This window comes from Naegleria gruberi (genome assembly GCF_000004985.1).
Source record: "Naegleria gruberi genomic scaffold NAEGRscaffold_8, whole genome shotgun sequence".
In the NCBI taxonomy this organism is placed as follows: domain Eukaryota; phylum Heterolobosea; class Eutetramitea; order Acrasida; family Naegleriidae; genus Naegleria; species Naegleria gruberi.
In genome coordinates this window covers 900097-927004 of record NW_003163319.1, presented here as the reverse complement: position 1 = coordinate 927004, position 26908 = coordinate 900097, and the positions used below count along the sequence as shown (strand labels likewise).

General features: G+C 33.2%; 13 protein-coding genes and 1 non-coding gene across 14 annotated transcripts; 5 read left to right on the top strand and 9 right to left on the bottom strand.

Moving 5' to 3' along the window:
* Positions 1 to 2288, top strand: NAEGRDRAFT_64081 (uncharacterized protein; the record flags this gene model as incomplete). Its single annotated transcript, XM_002680943.1, has 2 exons — positions 1 to 1064; positions 1100 to 2288. 2 exons carry the CDS (start codon positions 1 to 3, stop codon positions 2286 to 2288), a joined length of 2253 nt encoding a protein of 750 aa, XP_002680989.1.
* Positions 2289 to 2389: 101 nt separating this feature from the next.
* On the bottom strand, positions 2390 to 3577 carry NAEGRDRAFT_78653 (vWFA domain-containing protein; the record flags this gene model as incomplete). Its single annotated transcript, XM_002680779.1, has 1 exon — positions 2390 to 3577. The coding sequence occupies one exon, from the start codon at positions 3575 to 3577 to the stop codon at positions 2390 to 2392; it is 1188 nt and encodes a 395-aa protein (XP_002680825.1).
* A 503-nt stretch (positions 3578 to 4080) lies between these two features.
* Positions 4081 to 5627, bottom strand: NAEGRDRAFT_64079 (uncharacterized protein; the record flags this gene model as incomplete). Its single annotated transcript, XM_002680778.1, has 4 exons — positions 4081 to 4385; positions 4439 to 4572; positions 4631 to 4994; positions 5111 to 5627. The coding sequence occupies 4 exons, from the start codon at positions 5625 to 5627 to the stop codon at positions 4081 to 4083; spliced, it is 1320 nt and encodes a 439-aa protein (XP_002680824.1).
* Positions 5628 to 6613: 986 nt separating this feature from the next.
* On the top strand, positions 6614 to 8614 carry NAEGRDRAFT_64078 (uncharacterized protein; the record flags this gene model as incomplete). Its single annotated transcript, XM_002680942.1, has 1 exon — positions 6614 to 8614. One exon carries the CDS (start codon positions 6614 to 6616, stop codon positions 8612 to 8614), a length of 2001 nt encoding a protein of 666 aa, XP_002680988.1.
* Positions 8615 to 8649: 35 nt separating this feature from the next.
* On the bottom strand, positions 8650 to 9588 carry NAEGRDRAFT_64077 (uncharacterized protein; the record flags this gene model as incomplete). The annotated part of the gene is made up of 1 exon (XM_002680777.1): positions 8650 to 9588. The coding sequence occupies one exon, from the start codon at positions 9586 to 9588 to the stop codon at positions 8650 to 8652; it is 939 nt and encodes a 312-aa protein (XP_002680823.1).
* Positions 9589 to 10234: 646 nt separating this feature from the next.
* Positions 10235 to 11767, top strand: NAEGRDRAFT_64076 (uncharacterized protein; the record flags this gene model as incomplete). Its single annotated transcript, XM_002680941.1, has 1 exon — positions 10235 to 11767. One exon carries the CDS (start codon positions 10235 to 10237, stop codon positions 11765 to 11767), a length of 1533 nt encoding a protein of 510 aa, XP_002680987.1.
* Positions 11768 to 12498: 731 nt separating this feature from the next.
* Positions 12499 to 13386, top strand: NAEGRDRAFT_31237 (uncharacterized protein; the record flags this gene model as incomplete). The annotated part of the gene is made up of 1 exon (XM_002680940.1): positions 12499 to 13386. The coding sequence occupies one exon, from the start codon at positions 12499 to 12501 to the stop codon at positions 13384 to 13386; it is 888 nt and encodes a 295-aa protein (XP_002680986.1).
* Positions 13387 to 13706: 320 nt separating this feature from the next.
* NAEGRDRAFT_64074 (uncharacterized protein) lies at positions 13707 to 14183 on the bottom strand (the record flags this gene model as incomplete). The annotated part of the gene is made up of 1 exon (XM_002680776.1): positions 13707 to 14183. One exon carries the CDS (start codon positions 14181 to 14183, stop codon positions 13707 to 13709), a length of 477 nt encoding a protein of 158 aa, XP_002680822.1.
* A 240-nt stretch (positions 14184 to 14423) lies between these two features.
* NAEGRDRAFT_46825 (uncharacterized protein) lies at positions 14424 to 15923 on the bottom strand (the record flags this gene model as incomplete). The annotated part of the gene is made up of 1 exon (XM_002680775.1): positions 14424 to 15923. One exon carries the CDS (start codon positions 15921 to 15923, stop codon positions 14424 to 14426), a length of 1500 nt encoding a protein of 499 aa, XP_002680821.1.
* Positions 15924 to 17249: 1326 nt separating this feature from the next.
* NAEGRDRAFT_5530 (uncharacterized protein) lies at positions 17250 to 17483 on the bottom strand (the record flags this gene model as incomplete). Its single annotated transcript, XM_002680774.1, has 1 exon — positions 17250 to 17483. A coding segment is annotated over one exon (234 nt), but the record flags the coding sequence as incomplete, so codon positions are not given.
* A 2750-nt stretch (positions 17484 to 20233) lies between these two features.
* NAEGRDRAFT_44350 (uncharacterized protein) lies at positions 20234 to 21345 on the bottom strand (the record flags this gene model as incomplete). The annotated part of the gene is made up of 2 exons (XM_002680773.1): positions 20234 to 20607; positions 20682 to 21345. The coding sequence occupies 2 exons, from the start codon at positions 21343 to 21345 to the stop codon at positions 20234 to 20236; spliced, it is 1038 nt and encodes a 345-aa protein (XP_002680819.1).
* A 199-nt stretch (positions 21346 to 21544) lies between these two features.
* On the bottom strand, positions 21545 to 21615 carry NAEGRDRAFT_t131. The gene has a single exon. It is a non-coding gene; the product is annotated as a tRNA-Asp (tRNA).
* A 596-nt stretch (positions 21616 to 22211) lies between these two features.
* NAEGRDRAFT_46823 (uncharacterized protein) lies at positions 22212 to 24971 on the top strand (the record flags this gene model as incomplete). The annotated part of the gene is made up of 1 exon (XM_002680939.1): positions 22212 to 24971. The coding sequence occupies one exon, from the start codon at positions 22212 to 22214 to the stop codon at positions 24969 to 24971; it is 2760 nt and encodes a 919-aa protein (XP_002680985.1).
* Positions 24972 to 25023: 52 nt separating this feature from the next.
* On the bottom strand, positions 25024 to 26871 carry NAEGRDRAFT_46822 (uncharacterized protein; the record flags this gene model as incomplete). Its single annotated transcript, XM_002680772.1, has 1 exon — positions 25024 to 26871. The coding sequence occupies one exon, from the start codon at positions 26869 to 26871 to the stop codon at positions 25024 to 25026; it is 1848 nt and encodes a 615-aa protein (XP_002680818.1).
* Positions 26872 to 26908: the final 37 nt, after the last annotated feature.

Sequence of the window (26908 nt, the reverse complement as noted above, 5' to 3'; positions counted from 1 at the left end):
ATGAAACAACTTGTCAAGCTTGGTGTTTTAACACACAAATTGATAAAACCACAGCTCTTCAGTTCATCATCATTGGCTCGTTTTTCATCAAGTAAATTCACTTTAAATACACTTCAAAGTGAAAGATTGGAAATTGTAAAGAAAGATGGAGATGAATTATTGATCAATTATGAAAAATTTCCGGAGAGTGAATATGATAAAATTTTAAATGATGAAGAGTTAATTGAAACAAGTTTGAAAAATTCTAGTGATTACAATATTAATATGTTAACTTATCAATTAATTAAATATCAATCCAAACTATTGACCAGTAACAGCAATATTATGAAAATTATACTTTCTAGAAATGGAAATTTATTGAAATATTTTCCAAATTATCAAAATGATAGAGAATTAGTTAAAATAGCATTGCAAAGTAATGTTCAAGCATTTGAATTTGCATCACAAGAATTGAGATCTGACTTTGAATTGTGTAATATGGCACTTTCTATAAATGGATCATTGATGAAATACGTTACAAATGAAGACGTTAAGAATAACAAGGGTATAGCACTGAATTCAATTAAAAATTCAGAAACATCCTTTAGATATTTATCTGAAAATTTAAAATCTAATTTGGAATTTTGCAAAATTGTCTTGAAAAGTAATTATAGAATATTTCCATATTTACCATATGAATTAAGAAATGATGAATCAATATTTAAATTACAACCAAAAGTTGAATCACTACCATTCGAATATTTTGGAGAAGATATTAAAAAGAATATCAACTTTCAAAAATCAATGTTACAACGTGGAAACTCACTTTCATTAATATTACCCTATAACACCAGTATTGATATTCAACAATTTGCAATCAAATGTAATCCAGAGAATATAGATCACGTCTATAATGAAATTAAGCTCAATAGAGAATTTATTAAAGAATGCGCAAAAGAGACTAATTTAACATTTAATTATGTTTACAATGAGTTTTACAATGACAGAGAAATGAGTTTGTGGTTTTGTAAATGTAACGCATTCAACTATGCCTATATTAATCCTCTATTTGAACAAGACGACCAGTTTAATATTGAACTAATTCAATATATTAAATTAGGATTAAATGGGTTTCAACACTTGAATTCTTTGATAGGAAATATATTGAAAATGATATTGACCTATTAAAAATGTTTCCAGAAGGTTTAAAATACGCCTCTGAAACTCTAAAAAATAATAAGAGACTAGTTCTATATTTTATCAAACAATTTAACTTTAATTTTAATCATGCCTCTAACGGTTTGAAGGATGATATTGATGTTGTAGAATTGGCACTCAGTAGAAGATATTTCCGTGCATTAGAGCAAACTTCATTGAAACTTGAACGAAACTTCATATTGAAAATGATTGAAAAAAGTGAAGGAATTCCAATGAGATATTTTCCTTCAAATAGTGAATTTAGAAAAGATCCACAAGTAGTAATGAATACATCCAAATATAGAATTTACAATATTGATGGTGCGGATGAGGAATTGTTAAATAATTTTCAATTTATTAAACAATTATTAGAACAAACTTATGATAATAGTGGATGCATTTATCAGTATGTGGGAAGTGAACTAAAATCAAATTGGGAATTTATCAAATATTGTGTGGAAAGGAATTATTGTGAATTGTATTTTATTGATAAGAATTATATTGTAGATTATATTGAACTATTGGAAATTTGCATTGAAAAAGGAGAGGATCCATTTAGGTATATCAAGGGAGATATATTGGATGAGCGAGTACTCGATCTTATAGAAAAATATCCTCAATATATGTGCACTGTTTACAATATTTTGAAATACAGTAAGCCCGAGATTACAATGAAAATTAATCTTGTAAAGTATTTTACAAATATTCAGGAAAAGTATGGAAATGAATTGAAGAATAGTAATGAATTCAAAGAATTCTATATGAATTTTCAAGAATGGAAGCAAGACAGAGAATTGGCCAAACTTGTATTGAAACATCAAGGACATTTATTACAATTTCTAAATTTGGAATTGAGAAATGATGTGGAAATTGTACAAATTGCAATGGAAGAAAATGAAATGAATATTTTATTTGCTTCGGAACAAATTCAATCTCAATATGAAAATATTCATTTCATATTGAAACAAGTTGAAAATTCCAAAATAATTTCCATTCCAAAAATTGAGAATAATGATGAAAATAACATAACAAAACAAAGATGGAGTATCATCCCATCGATTTTGCGTTTTTTCAATGATACATTTACTTTTTTCAGAAATTCCAATAAATGATAACCATTTCTATAAAGGCAAATCAATGCCTATCCTATAGTTTAATAAATATTCTCGAAATTCTATTTATTTATTTACATACTATTTACAAAGATGCAAAATTACTTTCTCAAATTTCTGGAATAGGCCTTTGCCACCTTTTCCATAGTTGGTGCTTTGTAGTAAACACCTCCATAATCATCAAAAGAATCGCTCTCTGCCTCACAATCATCATTTCTAGTCATGACATTCTGAGCTGAAACATAATCATCACATTGCATATCAGATAAGGTTGAATAATTCATCAAATTCTTAGTTCTGGTTGAGGCAATTTCAAAGGTTTTAACTTGGGCAACCTTTTCAGAGGATGTTTCATTGTGAATGAGTTTAAGTAAATCATCCATTCCCAAATTATTGACCTTCTCTTCTCCCAATTCTTTAATTTTCTTTGCAACAAGATTGTCCATATCTTCATCTTCCACACAACCATTAATCACCAAATTTGGTATCTTATTAGCATCTGTTAAGAGTAAACATTTACCATCAGTTTTAGTTGTCAAATAATCCATAAACAAGGTCAATTGTTGATCATCCTTTGCTCTTTCACACAAAATTCCATAAAAGACAACATTCTTCTCCTGGAGAGCAGATCCCAATTTGATCCAATCAATGACATTTCCTTGTTGATCCTTACATCCTTCTGGATAGCTATCAGATGATGTTTTCATTCCATGTGGAGGAGCATCAGCAACCCAAACAACAATCTTCTTTCCCTTCTTATTAAATGGCATTTCATTAATGACATAGAGAGCTGATGCCAAAGCTTCAGGATGATCACCTCCACCTTGAGCTGACATTGTATTGATATAACCCTTTGCCTTATTCAAATCCTTTGTAAATGGGAATTCCTTAACTGCATAATCATCAGTGTGATCTCTATAACTGACAGCTGAAAATCTCAAATCAGATTGAAACTTTTCATGAAGTGTTGAGATGATAGTAGTTACAGTTCGTTTGGCAACTTCAATTTCACCAGACATTGATCCAGTACAATCCATTACAATAACCAAATCGACAAAATTTTCACTGTGGTCAACCAATTCTTGATCATAACCTTCTTCTTCCAAATGTTTAGCACGAATCCAAGCACCTGTTGTTTGAGAATTGCTTGTTGTGTTTGAGACAAATGCATCACCATCTAAAATTGTCAATTCATCCATTCTTCTTTCTAATTTTTCTTCAACTGGCAACATTTCGTCACAAAAATCATCATCACAATTGTTTAAATCAGAAGGAATGTAGAGATCCATTATTTTGATATTGTAGGTTATAATTAACGTTTCTGTTTGTTTTGATTTTGTTTGGAGTACGAACTGAACGGGAGTTTTGATTTAAACTTGTGGAGAATAGCAAGTTCATTGTTCGAAAGTTACTACCTCTTTCATTTGTTTCATTGCAATTACGAAGAGTTCCAATGCACAGGGAAATGAAGTTTGCAATTCTAGAATAAACTTTGAATTAGTGTAATTTAGAATAATAAAGACCAGGTTTATTGTCTCTTGTTTAAATTGCAATTATTATCAACTCAAACACTGAACCGAAACTTAACATAGCTCATTTCTTTACCGATAACGAGTGAACATGGATAAAAGTGATTTGATTGTTCCCTCACTCGTGTCAAACTTCCAAAATGCACAGTAAACAGAACATTGGCAGTTACAACTTTACAAAAGAGTTTCATTTTGTGAGGAATTTATTAAAACGAGATGGATTTTGAATATTTTGGAGATTACAGAATGACGCACGAAAATTATTAGAAATGCAAAGTGACATCACTCAAAGTCATGGCTCCATTGTGCACAGCAAATCTCCGTAAATAATTTTCCATTTCAATTATTCCTTTTTGAATTCCTTCTCTACACATAATCATTCCACAATATAAATCATTTCCTTTCATTACTGCCAAATCTACAATTTCATCTGGTTTTCTTCCGAAATCTCCAATTAATTCATGAGCATTAAATAATGGAACGAATGTGAGGTGTTCAGTCTTTCGGAGAATACTATGATGTTTCACGTTACTACTACTCTTACCAAAATGCAATAGCTCATTATTTTCTAATGGTGTGGAATAGTTCAATGTAAACTTTAATTGTTTAAAAAAAACTTACGTGAAAGAGCAAAGGAGGAATATCCAGAGCAACAAATAGATTTGAAATGGGACGCATTCTCAAACTGAATTCTTACCAAATTGACACAGTCAGTATTCTTATATTGATCTTCCCACACTTTTCCAAGTTGACCACTAATCATCATTATAAAAATCAATATTAGTAACACAACTAGTACACAACACTACTTACTCTGTCATTAAACCACATCCATACAATTCATTGTTAAAAGTCAAGTACAATGAATGAAAACTTCCACAAGCATGTTTCTTCACTCGACCTTGCAATTTAGAAACAAGTGTAAAATGATTCAAATCAACTGTTCTATCTCCTTCAGCACCCACATTAATATAGCAATTGTATCCACATCCATAACAATCACCATTCTTACATCTCACAACAGCAAACAAGTAGCCCATTTCAATATCAACAACTGGACTTGGAAGGGATGATAAAAATTCGTGGAATGTAAATTTAGTAAGGTTCATATCATGATCTGTCCCTAATCCAAATACTCCACTGCTATTCTTTCCATAAACATAAACCTTTCCCATTTCTTTAACATATTCGAAATTTAACAAATAATTTAACAAATAATTAAACAAACAATATCCATAAATTGAATTAAATTTCCATAAAATTAAATGAGAGAGATGAATAATCAATACTTACCAGTTAGCAAGAAAAAGAACTCAGTTCTAGAACTAGTTCTCACACATTTCACTTGATCACCAACTTGTAATTGTGGTAATTCTACACCATTACTTAAAGTCTCATCAGTTTGTTGAGCAATGTACATTTTCATATTGGTCAATACAATTTTCTTCTGTGATGCAATTTCCACATTGATTATTCTTTCGCTTGGATCAAATAGTTTCGTATTACTTTTAGAAAATGTTTGTGCGAGAATATCCGAATCGACGGCAGCATCAGAAAATATATCAAATGATGAATAATAAGTTAAAACAGATGAATATTGATTGTGGCAAGAATCAGAAATTGCCATCACATAATCTGTTTCATTCGACCGAATTTCCTTCACATTCGACTTGTTTATCGGAGAAAGTGCACAATAAGAATATAAAGATCCAGTTTGCATCACATAATCGTGATAGAGAGAGTTGCTCTTTGGTTCCTCTGTGAGTTTACTTGTAGAGATGGCAAAAAGGTGGTTTCGGTTTGCAAACATTTTTTTTGAATTGGTAAATTTGTTGGTTGCCAAATTAGAAACAACACAAGTGAAAGGAAACACGATAATCAAACGAAATATTGTAAAGGGTACATACCATCACAGTTTATTGGTAACAATAGTAGTTAGATTTCGAATAAAATATTTCGGATAACAGGTTAAGTACCAAACTGGGCAAAAACAAGGCAACACCAATAACTATTAATAATTGAACCATATCTGCTGGAGTGCATTATCTTCACTGTTCTCGTTGACTTGTAAAACAAACCAAATTTGGAATGCAAGTTGTGTAAATTTTCTCTCCATGTACTTTGCCAAGTCTTTCGTACTACTAGAATGAACATCAGATTTCATATATTTCAAATACTTGTCCAAATAAGTAAAATATGATTTCAAACACTATCAAAGATCAAGAAAAAGTTGATCTTATTTTTTCAATTATTGTTTTTTAGAAATAAGGACAATCTCCGTTCATATTTGAAACAAATTCTCTCAGCCTATTGACCAGCAAGAATTATAGGGACCAACTCCAGTAAGACATTAGTTGAAAAGTGGATGTAAGAGTTAAACACCTCCTTAATGTCCATATTCTTATGCAAAGAGACACTGCAACTTGACAACCCAGTCGAAGTTTTAATAAGTAAGACCTCCAATGCTTGTGTCGAGTTCAAAATAATATGATTGAAAGTGAATTTTGTTGTGGAGTGGGGTGCTTTAAGAAAATTGCTTGCATGAGTATGACTCCAAATTACCAAACACTAAAATGGCATTATTCAACTTATCATTTGTTATTCATAATTTTCTTTAATTGAGGTTGTCATTTGATTATGTTTCACATCGGGCATCTTTTAAATGACTGCCCTTACAAAGAGCCCTACTGACCACCATCTGCGACCATTTACCTCACACGTCAATACCAAAGAAAGAATCTCTTCGCACTACAGAACTGTCTAACAACATTTCATACACAGCAAAAAAAACAACTAATGTCTCTGCAACAATTTCAAGTTGCCAACAGTCAGCAACTCTCTCCTTTCTTTGAACAATATGCCATCACACCATCCAACAATATCGCAGCTCTCCTGATTAATTCATATTTTCAACATTCATTAATGGAACCATTCTCCATGCTTTCAGATAATTCAACATTAAATTTCACCACCAATAATACTAAAGTTTGTGATTCCTCTCTCATCGGTACGCCATGGATTCGTGAAATGAACGTTACATCTCAATACGGTCTCTGCAATGATACCTATTTTGCCTTTGCCACATGTCTAGCATTTATGATTGTATATATAATTACTGTATTATTGACAGGTGTAGGTGTTTTCTGGAAGAGAAAGTCCAGTCACGTCGAAGCGAGAAGTCCAATCTATCTCGCCTTTACTTTATGTGCTGCTTTCTTTTTCATTGTGGGAATGACTTTGAGAATTGTCATCTCGAGAAGGTTATTCCCTTGTGGTTTGTTAACTATTTGCTTTTTCACATTTCCTGCAGCTGTGACATTACCTACTATTTTCAGATTAATGAGAGCATATTTCATGTACAAGATTAATTTACAGAAAACTAAACTATTCGAATCACCGACTAATTTACAAAATACCAGTACTACAAATACAGGAGGTGATAACACTTCAGGTAATATTGAATTGAAACAAGCAATTGATAATTTTACAATTGAAACTCAAAGTGGAACCCAACAACAACAATTCTTTGGACAAGAGGATGGTATAGTGAAAAGACAAGAACGTCTCTCTAGAGTAATTGCAAAAAATCATGAATATGAACCTCAACTTGATTCCATTAATGGAACTACTTCAAATACTGTTACAGATGATGATGATGAAAGTAATTTTGATACTGATAATGATTCACAAGCAGACGTTTCAACTTGGAATATGAGTGAATATAAGGATTTGGCAGATGTGCAAAAAGAATTGAGAAAGTTGAAAATTTTCAATTTCCTAATCAGTGTCAAATTCATTACTGTGATTTACATTCTTTCCTTCTTATTTGGTGTAATTATTTGGCTTATTGTTGGTGTTGCTGAGGAAGCAATTTACAATACAAGTACAGATCCAAACAAGAAGAGAATATTCTTGAATGAGGGTGGTATTCTTCTATTTTCACACGGTTGTGGTATGAATACTACAACTACCATTATGATTTCTGTAGAATCAATCTTGTTCATTCTCTTGGAATTGGTATTTTTAATATTTGCCTTTACAGCAGACAGAGACTCTTGGGGAATTAAGAGGGAGACTATGATTTTGATTGTTATTCAATTAACTAGTGCTATTTTGTTTGTAGTTGCTGCTAATATTGATTTCATCGCATCTGTTACAGATGCCTATTTCCCATATGGTTTCATTTTGTGGGGGTACATGTTCATTGAAGTAATTGTGTGTGTCACTATTCCAGTCATTCGTTCCATAATATTTGACAAGAAACTAGCCAAAAATACCGAATCTGAAAGTGGCTTAGAGAAGGTTCTCAAAAATCGTAAAATGTTCAAAATTGTACTCGAATTTGCTAGAAGAAGTTACTGCACTGAGAGTGTCTTGTGTTGGAGAGATATTCAAAGATTCAAGAAGGCAAAGAGAAGTCAGAGGAAAAAGGCAGTAAACCACATTGTCAATGCTTACATGACCGTTGGTGCTCCATTAGAACTTAACATGCCAAAGATTACCTTCAAAAGTGCCGAAATTCTTGAACAAGTGAAGCAAATAGAATCAACCAATGGCAAAATTCCAACTGATATTTTCAAAGCTGTGCAGGACCATTGTTTGAATGACATGGCAGATTTGTTTGATAGATTGAAAAATTCTAATAATGTAATCTCAGATTTTGTAAAGAATTACAAAAAAGCATCTACCTATACTGAAAGCAAGTTAGATACCTCCGCAACAAGTTCCAATCTTGTAAATTCCACATCTACGTTAACGTTGATGAATCCAACGGTAACATTTTCAGATCAAGTTTGATTTTAATAAATCATGAGGTTTTGAATTCGTTCTTATTATTCCTTTTTGATTTGAAAATCAATATCTGGATTAATCTTTTTCAATTCTCGTTTTTCTTTCAACTCTTTCAAATTTACAACACTATGAGGTTTAGTATTACTACTCTCAATATTAGAATACTTTTGTTGATGAATTTTTACATAGTGATCCGAATCCAAAGGTTTAATAGGATTTTTATCACTCTCGCAACCAGTACAATTAACTGTTGGTGAATAACTCAATTCCAATCTCGAATCCAATTCCAAATACAAATCCATCGTTTCACTATTATAATACAGAGGATAGGTACGTTGTCTTTGTCCCTTTGATTTATAAGTATGATCAATATCCAAATAGAATGATTCACCAGTTTTCAAACTAATATAATAATGATGCCAAGGACACACTACACATGAATGTTTCCTCGTTTTGCTATCTTTATAATTCACCATCAAATCTTCAATATCACCCTTCTCCAAAGGACCTCCCATATGATAACAATATTCATCAATAGCATAAATCTTATTCTTTTTTGTCCTGAATATAGCTATCAATCTCCTACTCTCCTCATCATTAAAAACAAACCTTCCATTCAATGGAATTTGATTTAAATTTTTAATTAATATTAATCTATTCCCTGATGATGAAGATAAATAAATTCTTGTTGTATTATTAAAATCACTGGATTGTTGTTGTGAGGAGGATGAATTGAATGCTGTATAGGAGGAATTACTGATGTTGTTGGTAGTATCAATCAGAGTAGGAGAGGTAGTCATTGGAGGTAAAGGTTTGATATTCTTCGGAATAATAGTGGTTAGAGTTGTTGTTTGATCAGAACTGGAGGATGAAGATCTCTTACGAGGTGGTGCCAACATGTTATTATTATTTGTGTTATTGTTGTTTGGTGGCAATTGGTGATGATTGGAGGATCCACCACCAAGAAATCTATTGAACATTTTTTTTAAATATAATTAATATTATTGTAAATTTAATTTTATTAACTAGTAAACATTTCAAGGTGTGCAATTCTTAATACATGTACTTTACAAACGAGAAGACTGTTTCGAATAAAAAAAAACATTTTACAAATTAAATACATGAAAATTCCTCTTTAACAAAAAACCCTTCCTCTTTTATCATTCATTTCAATGTCATCGCACTGTACAGAAAAACCGCGCCAACCTATCAAAAAAAAATGCCAGCAAGTCAACCCACACACTTTGGATTAATGGAAGATGCTCTGGAGGTGTTCCTTCGGGAGAATATCAATGGGTGGATGATTGGAAGAGGAATTTTAAATGATACAAGTCCATTCATTGGATTATTGAATTCAACTAATAGTAGTGCTTTTGCATGTGATCCTATATTATTCAACTTGGGAGGATGGTCTCGGGAGGGAAATAATGGCACAATTGATTATGGGCTGTGTCCTGATACTTATATTAGTTTTGCTTTGGTGTTGACCTTTGTGATTGTTTATATAATAAGTGTTATTTTCAGTGCAATTGGTAAAGTTTCAATAATTTATTGTTTTAAATTGTTTGTTGACATTTCTTTTTGACAACAACAGGAGTGATATTTAAGAGGAAGAGTGGACATATTATGGCAAGAGATCCCACATCATTGTACATGACTTTATGTGCTGGTTTCGTATTTGTTGTTGGATTAACATTGAGAATAATCATCGGACGAAAGATATTCCCTTGTGGTATAATTACTTTTAGTTTCTTTACATTACCTCCAGCTGTAATGCTACCGACAGTTTTCAGAATGTTGAGAATTTATCTCATGTACAAGATTAATCTTTTAAAGATGAAACTTTTTGATGTTTCAGCAAAAGACAGCACTGTTGGTGCTACATCAGTGACAAACCCGAATGGCATTGTACCAATTAACCAGCTAAAGGAACAAACTGAGGTGGAATTGAAAAAATCAGACTCTAAAATATTTGGATTGGAAGACATGGCAGGAAGGCAAGAACAAATTCACAAGGTGGTTAACAACTTTGATCCTAACAATTATGAGGATATTGGACTCGATCCTCCAAATTGGGATGATTCAACAACTGATGGAGATTCTGAATCACAAGCTGACGTTTCAACTTGGAATATGAGTGAATTTAAGGAAGTTAGTGATGTTAAAAAACAAGTTAAACAATTGGCCATTCTGAACTTTTTCATCAGCAAAAAGTTTATCCTTTCCACCTATGCCATTGCATTCCTTGTTGGAGTTATAATTTGGGTAGTTTTAGGAATTGTTGAGGAGGTGACTTATAATGCAAGTACAGATCCAAACAAAAAGAGATTATTCCTCTTTGATGGTGGTCTGTTTGTCTTTGAAAGAGGTTGTGGTCTCACTACTACAACAGTCTTGATTGTTGGTGTCCATGCACTGGTCTACATCTTCTTAGAATTGGTATTCCTCATCTTGGCAGTTATGGCTGATAGAGATACATGGGGAATTAAGAGAGAAACACTCCTTCTAATCATTGTTCAGGTTGGAGCTGCCATCATTTTTATAGTTGTTGGCATGTTGGATATTACAGAAAAGTTATTGGACTATTTGGTTCCAACTGGATTGGCGTTATGGATTTATGAGCTGATTGAAATTATTATGTGTGTTGGAATGCCTGCCATGTATGCCTTTATCAGCGACAGAAAGAGCAAGCTCTCACAATCCAACAATGACACTGAAAGGAAACAAGCTGTGAAAGAAACAGGAATTGAGAAGGTTTTGAAAAACAAAAAGACCTATCAAATCTTACTTGACTTTGCAAGAAGAAGTTATTGCACTGAGAGCGTTTTGTGTTGGAGAGATATACAGAGATTTAAAAAGGCAAGAAAGGCAAACAGAAAGAAGGCAGCCACTCACATTTTGAAGGCTTACCTTACTGCTGGTGCTCCACTAGAATTGAATATTAGCAAAATTGAAGAAAGGAGGAGTGAAATTGAAAAGTTAATTGAGGAAAATCCAAATATTTCACACAATTTGTTTGCACTCATCCAAGATCATTGCCTTAACGACATGACAGATCTATTCGAAAGATTGAAGAGCTCCAACAAGCAAATTGGTGACATTGTCAAAGAACTCAAATCTTTGAACAATTCAGTTCAATCAACAAATTCTACACAGTAAGAAATCATTCCAACCAAGAGAAACGTCAATTACTACAGTCAAGACTTCATTGAGTATTTCAATAATTGTAATTATCAATTTTGGAAATCTGACCTTGCACTACAAATTAATTTTGCCCAAGTCACCCCTGGCAAGCCTTTGAATCGATGGCTATTTTCAGTGTAGATTACATCCTGATATCTCAGATTCCTCTCAACTATAGGATAGAATTTGATGGTCATTGCACTTGTAATGACCTGGTCAAAGCGTTTGAATTAGACCTACCATTGGCTCAACAGGAAGTCAATCAAGAATACAATGCCACATTTGTATTATATACAGTATTTACAAACATTGTATTTTACTAAGTGTTAACTTGGACAAACAACAATTAGATTACAATTCAATTGAGCTAATTGAGCTGAGTTCATCATAAGAGTGGTTCACCAAAGGTGAACTCTACAATACCTGTGTGTGGTTGTTCAACCCAAATAATAGCTACACCTTTTCCTATTAATAAACTCCACCTTACAGTAACGAGGAACAAAATTACAACACGAAAAAAAATGCCCATTACATTCCAAGTTACAGAGGTGAAGGTTGAAAATGTTTCCAAACCCCAACAAGCCTTTAAACCTGAACAAATTCTTCCTGGAAAGGAGAGAAACTATTCCTCTTCAAAGACTCCTGAAGAAAAGGAAGTTTATGTAAAGCAACCGATTACATCAAGTTTTGGTAAAATAGATGAATCCATGATCAAGTTGGGATCAAACTCTTTTGTAAAAAGTGCTGTTCAAGCCTATTCCTATCACCATAATTTGGTCATTAAACCTGATGATGTATGGCTAGCTATTTGTACTCAATTTTCAAATTATGTGAATGGAAAGTCAGAAGAATTGAGAGGCAAATTTGTAGACTTTGATGGAAAGAAACAGCTAACAGTCTACGGTTCTGGTAATTTATTCTCGGCTGATTATGTTTCCCTCTCATTGGATATGACCAATCAAATTGCACAGAATATTAAGGATCCAAGCGTAAGAGAATGGGTCATGCCAGATTTTACTACCACCACTGAGAATGATAGGATGGTTGGAGCAGTGGTCCTTATGGCTGCTATGAAGAATTACTTTGATTACAAGTTTTCGTTGTGTTGTAACTTGCCAAGTGTTACATTATTGGGGGAGGTTGAGGACTGGGTTAAGATTAGAGAAAGAGCTAATAGATTATTGGAATTTGACACAAAGGAAGGATATATGGAACAATGGTCTGCTTTGTTATTCCCTGTTTTGGATCATTTTGTAGAATCAATCAAGGGAAATCCCAATAAGGAGTGGTGGAATAGAGTAGCTCACATTTCAGGCGGTGGATCAGGTCCTCGTTATTTGGGTGGATGGATTACAACTTTCTGTGTATTTTCAGAGAAGGGAATATGGAGAGGAGATTGTCAACCTGGTGCATGGCCAAAGATTGACTCACAAGATATTCCAAGAGGATACGTCAATGTTCCAATTTTGGTCGATGATAATGGCACAGAGTATAAGACTGAAATGTTTGCTGGACACATGATTTCTAATGTGATGGAAGATGGAAAGACCATTCAACCAAGAGTAGATTGGGCTCTTTTCCAACTCAATGAATAAATTGTTATAGTAGTGTAAACAGCAACATGTGGTATAACAAACTTTTTGACGAAACTTAATAGCCATGGTTGTAGACCACATCTCTCAGGACTTTACGGTACAAGAGACCATTAAGCACTTGAAAATTGTTCTGTATTGGAGATATATTCAAAGTTTTCTGCAGAGGCATTGTTTCAATGACATGACAGATTATTCGAAGAACTCCAACAAGCAATTAGATATTGTTCAAGAAATGAAAGGATTGAAAACAACTCATGTCCAGCAGATAAAAAGGTTTCAATATTCTCTCACAAAGGTCACACTTCTTTATTGTTAACAATTTAATATTTTCCATAATTTCCACCATGACTTCCATATTGATTGTAATTGTATGGTCTATGATATGGTCTATGATATGGTCTATAATATGGTCTATAATATGGTCTGTAGTATGGTCTATAATAAGGTCTATAATAAGGTCTATAGTATGGTCTGTAGTATGGTCTATAATTATAAGGTCTTCTGTAACCATAGCTCATTTGTTCGAACATTTCTTGTTGTTGTTGTTGGTTAGGATCAACTTGACCTTGTTGATTTGGATCGAATTGTTGTTGATCTTGAGAACCTTGTTGGTCTTGTGAACCTTGTTGATCTTGAGAACCTTGTTGGGAACTTGGTTGTTGTTGTTGTCCTCCTTGTTGTTGAGCATAACCATAAGTGTCATAAGAGTAAGGATCTTGATTTTGTTGACATTCAATGCCAATGATAACTGCCAACAATAGCAATGCTAAAAGAATAATGATTGAAATCTTTTTCATTTTTTTCTGATTATTGTTTTGAATTAAGCCAGAACCAAGTCAACCTTTTATATCGTCGAGAAACAACTTCAAAATCAAACAAAATCCTATTTGAGTATTTACTGATTCAGATATGGCATTCTCTATTCAGGTACATTCTGATTCTGATGCTGATATCTAACTTCTTTTATGTCAATTTGCCATACTAATATTTTGAAATAATCATAATAACCGTTGTTACAATAAATGATTGAATCAAATTCAGTTAATTAATTTTGATTGCTTCATCCTCCAATCTTGTATCATTTGGTAAATCTCCTTATCAGAAGATCTCAGACGATCAAAAATGTCTCTCATATCAACCAAACAATGGTCTTGGATCTGATTGAACATGTCTCTTGGAAGCTTTTCATTGGTATTAGAAACCCTATCAGAAAATTCCTTTTTTCTTATTATAATATTGTCAATATTCAATTCCAAAGGAGATCCACTCGTTAGATATGAATTTACAATGTGATGAGCCATCTTTCTTCGATTGTTAGCTCTCAACTTTTTAAATCTCTGAATATCTCGATAGCACAACACACTCTCAGGTGCATAACTTCGACGTGCAAAGTCCAACATCTTATTGAATGATTTTCTATTACGTAGAACTTGTTCCAACTCAGAGTCAAACTCTGTATCCATTCTCCTTAAATTCCTATACTCACTCACTATTGCATACACAACTGGCAATAGCACAGTAGTGAAAACTTCAACAAGTGAAAAGGTCATGAGTGAATACCCATATGGAATAAAGTAATCTGTCAATGTAACAATTTCATCAATTAAACCAGTCACTACAAATGCAATTATTGCTATAACTTGAAAGATGATAATGAGAATGGCCTCTTTTTTCACACTCCATGTGTCTCTGTCTGATCTGATACATAATATCAGTGCTACAATTTCAAAAATAATGTAAATAACTGATTCTCCTGCAATGATGAGGACCATCTTGGTGCTCATTGAACATCCTCTATCAAAAACAAGCATTCCACCTTCCAAAAGAAAGATTCTCTCACCAGTATGACTTAGTGAGTTGGAGAAGAGAGCTTCCTCAACACCTCCCAAAATTAACCACAAAGCTATTTGGAAAATGACAAATGTAGAATAGAGAATGAGAACAAACTTGTAACTTGACATGAAGGTAAATATTTGAAACCTTCTAACTTCTGATTGTAAATCAGATAAATCTCTAAATGCCCAAGTGGATCGACTGTCAATATCTGAATACGAATCACTATCATCTGTTTCTGTAACATCTACATCAAATAAATTGTCATTGTTTTTGAAAAGTCTTGGAGAGGAATCAACCAGATCTTGTTGAGACATGTTTTCCATTGTTGAAGATCCATTCGAATAATGAGATGTTGAAAAATCCACATTTCCGTTTGGATTATCGACAGATTTCAAAATTGGTGAAACTCCAGCTGTCTTGATATCAATACTCTTAGCATTGAGTTCAATGGCCTTCTCTGGATCAATGGTAGTACTAGGATTGGTATTATTGATAATTTCGGTAATGTTTGACCTTCTGTGAATTAAATCCTCATTTCCATAAATTTGTTTTTCACTTGATGAAATAGTTAAGCTATTACTATTCGAATCCACAACTCCTAATGATGAATTATTTTGACTATTTGTTACATTCATTTCAAATGATTGAATTTGTGAATTTACATTTTCTCCTGTTTGAATAGCTTGATTCGATTTTCCCATATTCTTCAATTCGAATAATTTAGTTTTTTGTAAATTCAATTTATACCTATTATTAATCCATCCAGTAACAATAAACATTCCAGAAAAAAACATTAATAAACCAAAATATTAATTAAATAATATTAATAATATTAAACAATTAAAACTCACATGAAAAACAATCTCAAACATCTCAAAATTGTTGGTAAACTCACAAGTGGAGGCAATACAAAAAACAGTACAGTATAAATTGCACAGGGAAATAGCTTTCGTCCAATCATGAATCGCAATCCATTACCTCCAATGAATATCAATGCAGCCACAATAGTCATGAACATGTAAATTGGATTTCTTGCATGTATAAATCCATTCCTTCTCTTCCATATCATTCCCATCAGTGAAATTAAACAAATTCCAAGAAAGAGAGCAAGGAAAATTGATGAAAATATTGGAGTGATGATTGAATCTGGACATAAACCAAATTCAAACTTTGGTTCCTTCTCAGTACTCCATTTGCCTAGGTTGAAGAGAATGGGAGAACAATCCGTTCGATTGGAAGTAGAATTACTTGTTTGACTATTATTGAGTATTGTTGGAAAGGTTTCGTTTGCCATTATGGTCATGACATGATTAGTTGAATATTGTTGGTGATGGTGATGAGGGAATGATGATGCTATTGTTGTTATTGGTATTGTGAAGAGATTGATTAGTAGGGTTTCAATAAACCCTTCATTATCTCCTGACATTTTGTTTGAACAATAATAATATTCGAAAATAGATAATGAAACTCTGTTAATTAGCAACTTTCTAATTGTTTTCAGTAGTATGAAGACTAAATGATGATACTGAAGGATTCTGCTCCTTTATGAGACGAAAGGATAACGTGTTAATGGTATTTGTTTTTCTATTTTATGGCTTCGTACTGAAGCGGGAGGAGTTCAAACATTTGTTGGTCGGCAGCGTCATAGGTCCTCAACAAGTGTCATTTGTCATGTCTTAATAAGAATGAGGGATTAAATTGCCATGTTGGCAGCCTAAATAATGTTTGAAAACCAACACTTGTTATGACCAAGGTTAATACCCATTGGTTGTTTCCATACATTTTGGTAATCATTACAATTTGATTTTGCCATTAATGTTTGACTGATCTACTTGGTGATGAAGATTTAATGAAGATTATTGAGGTATTTCATTATGAATAATACTATTAATCAATAATACCTTTATTCCAAAAAATTCCTCAAATTAATTACTCTTTTCAGTAACATTAGTTGGTGGTGGTGTTGATGAATCAGTAGTGGAAAGAGCAGCATCCACTGGTTTCTTATTCAATTCATAATTAACCTTTCTAGTCAAGTGATACAATTGAACACCTTCATTAACAACGTGACAGTAAAGAAGGAGCATGTTACGAGGCTTTACCATCCAGGCAAATCTCATGAAAACTGCACTGTAGGCTGCAAGAGCAAAAGTCATTGGACCAGAAACAAGTTCTGGTGGTCTGTCATAATCAGCCAAACCAGCAATGGCAATACCCCAGTTTGCTACTGGACCCCAGAAGTGAGTAGTTTTCATTCCTATTGATCATCATTAAATATCCACATTGTTATATTATTCCGAATAATTATCAATGATGATTGTTAATAGAATATAACATTTTCCAATTAATATAATAATAATTATCATCAACATGGCCAATGGTAAAAAGTAGATGTTCACCATAATAATAATTTCAATGTCATCAATAATCAATGAATTTAAATCAGAGCAGATGAGCAAATACAATCATCATCATTATCGTCATCATGTATAACAGTAACAAAATATTGTTTTTTTTACCGTAAATTTTCATTGTTTTCAGTTTTGTAGTTATAATTAATGATCATTAACAACAAGAAGAGAACAAAGAATACAAACCTATTGGGGATTCCCACAATCTACGAAAAACACCAGTGAATTTATTGCTCATTGTTATGTGGAATGTTAATTTTCGCGTTTTTTTGTTGATTGACAAGTGAACGTCCATTTATTGGCAGGAGGACAAAGTCAATAAGAGGAGCAATTCGTAATGATGTTAAAAGTCCTTGTTCTTGGGAGTAGTAACCAAAGCTATTATCTACTTTTTGATAGCAAGAGCTCTAACCATTGGATGCTCAATATTATTACCAATCTTGTTCCCCGTTTGTACCAACATATCATTGAGAGAAGATTACACACTTTGAAAGAACAGGTAAATATTTAAATTTACTCTAATTTTAGGGATATTGTTGTAGTAGTGAGGAGTGGTTTCACTAGCTAGCAGAATCTAGAGAGAGGAAAATCTATCAACAATACAAGCTTGTTGATTTGTAGAGAGGTTTAGCAATTTAGGTATATAAATAAAGTGTGATGAGAGTAGGTTGTTGTATGGAGAGAGATTTGTTGAAAATTGTGGAATTAAGCTATTGATCAGTGAGCAAGTTTACTTTCTCTTCTTCTTTGGAGCTTCATCTTCATCATCATCGTCTTCTTCGTCCTCATCTTCATCTTCATCGTCTTCCTCTTCTTCGACGTATTCTTCATCATCTTCGTCGTCTTCATCTACTTCGGCTTCAGCTTCTTCCTCTTCTTCTGGTTCTTCGTCCTTTTCTTCTCTAGTTCTCTTTGGAACAGCCTTCTTTGTTGTTGTTTCTTCTTGTTCTTCTTCTTCAACAACTTCTTCAGTTTCAGTGAGGTCCTTTGGATCGGTCATTGTGATAGTGGATTAAATTAATTTTTTTGAGTGTTGAAAGTTTGTTGGTTTTGTGTAACGTACGGAATTTAACAAGAACGTTAGATACCTTGGTTGAATTGTGCAGTCGCACACAACAACCAAACAACATACAACTTTGTGGTGAGCAGCTGCTCTTTACCTTGTTCTCTTTCAACAGGTCAAACTTGGAAAATCGATTCACTATTTCGATCCTGGCTTGTTTTGCTCTCAAGACTTGTTGACTCATCAAATAACAACATGAAGTTGAGCAGTTGAAATTCCAATGAATCTACCGCCCAAGTTCTCGCCTTACTACAGCTTTCTTATTGCACGCTCACCCTACTACTAACATTACAGCAAAAAATCTTATTCAAATATTTTATTGATGATGAGGAATTTTATTATTATAAATCGAACCATAAGTTTCCATCTCCAATTCCTCTCCTCGTTGGGGCAATATATCTACCTCCTAGTGGCAAGATTGATAAAACCATTGACTGTACTTCTACAGGATCTTTTCTGTAGGAATACATAAACTCGACTTTTTTGAGTCAATCTGACCTTTGAGGTTAACCAAGATGAAGACTCTGTAGTCACATATCTTGAGCATGATATCGAACTGGAAACATGCTTCGCTGTAGGTTTCCTCGTTCATAGATGATTGCTGCATTCCTAACCAGCCATGGTTTGTGAATGGGGGATTTGTGAACATGCAGATTGGTACCTTAAACTTTTTATCAATTAAAAGAAAAAAATATTACAATTACGCCGTACACAACCTAATCTATAAAATTCTATTAAGATTGGAATCAACACTTTCCTTTTATTAATCAACATGGTGATTGTGTATTCAAAGCTAATCTCGAGCAGAATGAACAAGCACTACAACTAAACATTTAGTATCTTCATTGCACTGTATTGGAGTTAGGGTTTTATTTTGTCTTGGAAATAAACACTTGCCGCAGGTTTGTAGGTAAATCCTGTTCATGAAGAAGTTCAACTAAGAAAAAGTGAGAGCAAATATTTGAAGACTCAAATTCGAAATTTGAAGGTTTATTGATCAACCACAAGTTTCTCTTTCTAAATAGATAAAATTCAAAGGTGATAAATAAATGGTCACGTAGCAAGCTTTTCTAAACAACAAACTTACTGAACCAACAATCAATAGATTCGTTGCCTTCACTGTTCATACAGTCAAAGACTGTAGCGGGATAGTCGCCATATTCCTGGCAGGCTTCCCGTCTAAAATTACAAAATGAAAAACAATATTTATTGAAATAGAATCACACAGTCCCTTTTACTGCTTTCGGAGATTTTCAATATTCTTTATATTCATTGTATTAAGGTAATGAATGGCTACGGCCATATCACGATGAATACACCTCATCCCGTCCGATTTGAGAAGTTAAGCATCGTCGAGCCACATCAGTACTGAGGTTGGAGACAACTTGGGAACCTGTGGTGCTGTAGTCTTTTAACTTTTGAATCAATCATTGTAATTTTCTTATCCTTTGTTTTCATTCCTGAAATTAGAAACGACTTAGGATCATGCTTACTGGCATTTATTGTCTTATTGTTATGGACTGGAAACCTGGCAGTCTCAAAAGATGCCCTTTCTATGAATTATATTGTATCCACTCTCTTCATATTCCTCTAAGGTTATGCACATCGATTGGAAGGTTGATAATTTGGAGAAAATACTACCACCAATCCATGCAGTGTACTTTCTTTCTGGTGGTGCTGTTATTCGAATGTTCATTGAGGAGGGAGATAATTCCCTCAATTCATTATACAATCGTTCTACTATTCCATTGAACAATGTCGATCCTCCCGAAAGAAAAATATTCGAATACAATTCCTTTCTAATATCTAAATCAGACTTTCTAATAGAAGTGAAAATATTTTCATGAATTCCACCAACCTCCATTCCAACAAGATTTGGTTGAAATAATATCTCAGTAGTTTTGTATCTTTCTATTCCAAGTGAATTATATTTCCATCCGGTAATTCATAAGGAATTTCTGATATTGTTTCTTCCAAAAAGTTACTAGCAACACAACCAGTTTTTTCTTTCATATACCTTACTATTTCAGTTTCATGCTTTGTGGTGAAATTATATCCTCGTTCCATTAAGATTTTCCTCAAATAATCTGTCAGATCTTTACCTCCTAATTCAACTCTGATAGTGGCATGTGACAGTGCGTATCCTTCATAAATAGGCACTGAATTGGTAACACCATCGCCTGATTCCAACACTATACCTGTCATTCTACCACTTGCAAACATTGACATGGCACATTGATTTGCCAAACACAAACTTCTCACCCTAAAAGTTTCAAACATGCTTTGTGACATTTTCTCTTTAGTTTCCATTGGATTTAATGGAATTTCTAACAATAATACTTCATGATACTCTGGAGCAACTCTTAATTCAGAATTAAATATGTAATCCCATATCTTTTCCATTTGATCCCAGTCAGTAATCAATCCACGATCAATTGGATAATAGAACACATTTATACCTCTCCTGAGTCCAAATGTATTATCTCCAACGAACGTCTTGTCAATGTTATTCATTCCAACCATGAGGGTGGAAACTTTTTGTCGTCCAGTAACTGTGGGAAAGACTGCACATGGAGCATCATCATCAGATAAACCAGCTTTCATGAGAGAGGAACCATTATCAATGATGAGAGGTGGATTTTCAGTCATTTTTTTTGTAAACTGTGTGTTAATGGCTGGAACTTGAACACGAGTTCGTGATAGAAAAAAAGAGTTCCAAACTTTGGTGATTATCTCAATAAAAACAAAACACCAAAATTTGAAAATTGAAGCACATATATACTATAATGTCTAGAACATGTAGCTATTATGAAAAGTTCTAAAAAACTAAAACAGCATAAAATTTTAACTCGAACGCCGGGAATTGAACCCGGGTCGCCAGAGTGACAGTCTGGAATGCTACCACTATACCACGCCCGATTTCCACATGTTATAACTATTCCTTAATTGGTCTTATTAATATACTTATATAATGGTTTTTCTTACAACGGAATTGCCTGTACTAAATCAATAAACAAATTGATCAACAATCTCAAAAGAACAGATAACAGCGTTTCATGAAAGTTAAATTCCTTTTCTTGAGAGATTCAATGTTACACCAAATAAGAAAAAACGAAAAATTATGTAATTTCAAAAAGCATTTCGATCATAACTTTTTCCTATCACCTTCAACCCACTACAAATTAATTTTGCAAGAGTTTTGAAAATAGCGAACTTGGAACAATCTCAAAACCATAGAGAGCGGTCGACAATTTGTCGAGTGGATCCGCCCCTCCAGCGAAAATTCTATTGACCAAGCTAAAAAGCTATTTTTCACCCTAGATTTGTAGTGAATAAAAAGGCTAAAAGTGTGATCAGTCAAAAACAATCAAAAAAAAATGACACATTCCAAAAGAGAGGTTATTCATGTGAGAGTGGGTGAAGAATACTCTGACAAGGCTTCGACAATCTTACCAATTGTTGGGCACAAGATTCAATGTAATATTATCTATCCTATTGTACAAATAGTTTCGACCATGACTTTTAGAAATGAAGTTTCTAAGAGAGATTTAGGAGGTGAATTGATCATGCCACTTCCGGATGGTGCATCTGTTATTGGATTTGCAATGCAAGTGGATGGAGAATTGATTGATGCTGTACCTGTGGAGAAGGAGAGTTCAAAAAAGATATTCGAATCTGAAGTGAGATCTCACAAACAAGTTTCAATTGCCGAGAAGGTTGACAATTCTAATTGCTTCAAAACACGAGTTTATCCTCTCGTGTTTGGACAAGATAAGACCATTAGAGTCAAGTATCAAATCATCATGAAAGAAATTGTTGAAAATGGAAACAAATTATCCGCCTCTGCTTGGTTTCCACTTTCGTATCAAGAATTTAATCTTTTGAGAGATGCTAATGTTGAATTCATGTTTAATGAGAGTGCCATCCATGACTTCGATTCCAGTATTGTAATGAAAATGGAAAATGGAGAGAAGTTAATTAAGTCTGGTTCTAATTCAAACATTCAAAGATTGGAAAAAAGTGATTTGAGTAAAAGCTTAACAGGTTTCTCAATTGAGTTGGTAAGAAAGGTAAAGAGCACTGATAATATTTTGTTAGCTACTGAGAATGACTACTTTATGGTTTCACTTCCTGTTTCTGCAATTCCAGAAGAGTTAAAATTAGAGAGCATTGGAAATAAGGTTCAAATAATTTGGGATGTTTCGCTCAGTCAATCAGATCAACATGAGGAAAATGTAAATCTCTTGAAATTAATTCTCAATAGATTAGAAAATGGTCCTATTACCTTATCATTATTTAGTAATACCATAGTTGACCAACAAGAATTTAATTCAAAAGAATCTCTTTTACTATTTATTCAAAACAGCGTAGTCTATGATGGTGCCTCTAATATGAAGCTATTTGGAGAAGAATTGATCTGTAGCAACGTTGATTATTGTATTGCATTCACAAATGGAATTCACAACTTTGGTTTAGAGCTGACACCCAAATGCACTTTTGAGAAGCCAGTATTCTTTTTAAACACTTCTGCAATTACAAACAGTCAACTGTTGAAAAATATTGCAGTGAAATCGGGAGGAGCTTATTTGAATGCAAATGAAACTAGTATTGAAAAGATATTGGAAATAATTGGAAAGAATCAATTACTTTTTTTGGTAGCTGATTATGAGAGTTGTGATATGGAACAAGTTTATCCACACGAACCAGTTGGGGTAAAAGAAGGAGAAGTTTTCAACCTATTTGGTAAAATCAAAAATTTCAATAATCCAACAGTTTCAGTTGGTGTCACATTCAAATATGGATCCAAGATTATTCAAACACAGGAAATTAATATTCCAACTACTAGGGTACAAGTTTCCAAAGAATCTGCCATAGTTCCACATTTATGGGCTCAGGAAAAAATCCAATCTCTTTCCTCATTCTCCCATCTATTCATGGATGAAATTAGAAAAACTAGTCAAGAGTTCAGTATTGTCACTGAATCAACCTCTCTTCTCGTACTCGAATCAGTGAGTCAGTACATTAAATACAATATTGTTCCACCAGAGAGTCTGCCAAAGTGGAGAGAGTCCTTCTTTGAATCTCAAAAACGAAACGAGTCTTCCACAAAAAAACAGGAAAAGAAAAAACTAAAGCAATTTATCAAAAAATGGAAACTTCGTACTGATTGGCATAGAGTAAATTTTGACATGGCTACTCTTAAAAGAATTCAAAGCAAGAAAAAGAGAAGTTTGCTAGGAAGAACTCGATTTTCTCAAACCTCTGATGATAGAAGTTATGATATAAGTGATGATAGAAGAGAAAATGAAATTCCCACTAGTAGCAAACGTAAAAGGATTACAAGTACAACTGATTCATCATCCAGTCCAATAGAAGGTTCCATTACTATCACTCCTTGGACTCCAAATGCAACATATTACGAAGCTATCACCACAGCCCAAGATCCTTACATTGAATATTTAAACCAGAGAAAAGAATATAAGGACTCTCCTGCTTTCTACTTGGATGTGGCTGATTACTTTTTGACCAAACAAGGTAACAAAACTCTTGGAGTAAGAATTTTATCCAATATTGTTGAATTGGAATTGGAAAATGTACAATTATACAGAATTGTTGGATATAGATTGGATCAAGCTGATGAATTGGAATTAGCCGAATTGATATTCGAAAAGGTCAAGAAAATCAACTCTTTCGAACCTCAATCATTCAGAGATTTGGCTCTCATTAAGGAAAGATTAGGAAAGTATGAAGAAGCCATGCAATTATTCAATAAGGTAATTGTAGGAAAATGGGATGAACGTTTTTCTGAAATTGAACTCACAGTTGCATTGGAAATGAACCATCTCCTTCTCAAAGATCCAAATTTGCCAATAGTTGACCAAAGTTTGATTTATAATTTTGATCTCGATATCCGTATTAGTATGGCATGGGATACAGATATGGTAGATTTGGATCTACATGTTGAAGAACCAAAGCCCTATGGAGAACATGCCTACTATGGTCATCCCAATACAAGAATTAAAGGTCTGGTCTCTAGAGATTTCAGAGAGGGTTATGGACCTGAGGAATACATGATTAAGAAAGCCCAACCAGGTGATTACATTGCAACCACCAATTATTATTCGAATTATTCTCAGGGCTTGACAGGTGGTACAACCGTTTTGTGTACCTTCTTCCTCAATTATATGAGACCTAATGAGCAAAGATATACTTCAACTGTTAGAATTTCATCACACAAGGAAAATGTTCAAGTTTGCAAAATATCAATTGAATAATTCCAAGAAGGAGATTAAATTCCATCATCAAATTATTGAACTGTTGCTGTTTTTATAAATCTTCGTCCCTGTACAGAGTTTCATATGTTGTAAAATTTCGATATCTTGGTATGGATCTTATTTTTGTATAAATGACCATGTCCTCCTGATCTTGTGGACTGAGTTTGTGAATTAAATTGAGAGCTGTATGATATAGTTTTGCAAGATTTTCCCTATTTTCCACTTTCCAACAAGTATCTTTCGAATAAATATCTTTATCCAATTCAGAATATTGATAATTTTGATAGAATGTTTTACAATACTCTACGAATGGAATATGTTCACCATTGTAATTGATACAATGCACGTTTTCCAACAAAGTTTGGAAGGCATTAAAACAACCAACATTCCATGTTCTTTCTTCTGGATTCCAATCATTATATTTTTCACAAATTTTCACAAGACATTCAATATTGAGTGAGTGAGTGATGAATTTTCCCAAAATAGTAATGGCATCAATAGCCTCAAACCAATTAAATTCAAATTCTGCAAATAATGACGCTATAAATTTGTTAAGATACTCATCATAGTATGAATCAGGCCTATTTCCTCCATCTAATTCATTCAATTTGTGAATTAGTTGTACAAGATTAAATTTTGGATATTTGTCAAAGTAATTATTGAAATAATGTGTCATGGCACCATATGGTTTTGTGAGGAAAGTATTCACAAAGTTGTGAGCTATACCTCGATGATCTAGGACACATTCATATGGATCAAAATCTGGCATAATTTCAATAAATTTCATCACTTCCTTCTCTCTGAATTGATACTTGTGAAGAAGGAGTTTCATATCAAATTGATCAATCAGTTCACATTTAAACAGCACATGCAAAAAATCAAATCCATGTGAAAATATATTACAAAACCTGGGAGCCATATAAAGTTCAATTTTTTTCAATTCTGCAATTTTACAAAACTCTACAAATTCTTCCACATTTCCAATTTTCTTTTCAGAGAGCAGTTCCAATCGATTACTCTTGACAGAGTTTTCCAATATTTGATTCCAATTGCCAGGATACAGAATCTCTACACACTCCCTTAAATATTCAAATCCTAGAATGTTTGTGACCTTGAAATTCATAACAATTCCAGAAAGTTGTGGAGTGAGATTGTATCCATTCTGATCTTTGAAATTTAAAATATAATTCTTAATAGCTTCCAATTTCTCTCTCTCATCAAATTGAAACAATAGCTTTGGTAGAAGACGATCATTTAGAGTTGGCCTGAAATTATTCAACATTTTACAAATATCGAATTGCTTTCTTTGAACACAGAAATTTAAAAGAGAAGGAGAGAATCTATTCCAATACTCTGATTCTTCCAGTGTGAGTTCTTGTTTGTTGATTGGCTTGTTGAGAATAAACTTTTTTGCCTGATCGAGGTGGAATTGAGCAAACACATTCGAATGTTGAAATTCCAATATATTTTCCCCTAAATTTTTCATTACCAACACTCCAAATCCATTCATCATATTCACACGAAACACTGAATACAGCGCAGAACGGACTAATTTCTTATATTCTTCTCCATTATTCATTATTGATTGATCATTATTCGAATCATTTCCCATAAAATTAATTTTCACTTGTTTTTCATTCTCAATGTTTTGTTTGTATAGTTTCCGAAGGCAAGTTAATGTCTTTTCACAATATTTCTCATCACTCTTTCCAATATTCTTTTTCAGATTAGAATAGTCATGAATTTTAATTTTCAACCAATTCGAAAGTAATGTTTTCCACACAATTTCATATCGATCCAATTCATGCCACGATCTTGAAACAGAGAGAATAGAAACACCATCTCGAATATTAACAAATTCCAAGATGCAATATAAAGTGTCATGATACAATTGACTCATTTTTTGACAACCAAGATCAATTTCACAATTACAACAC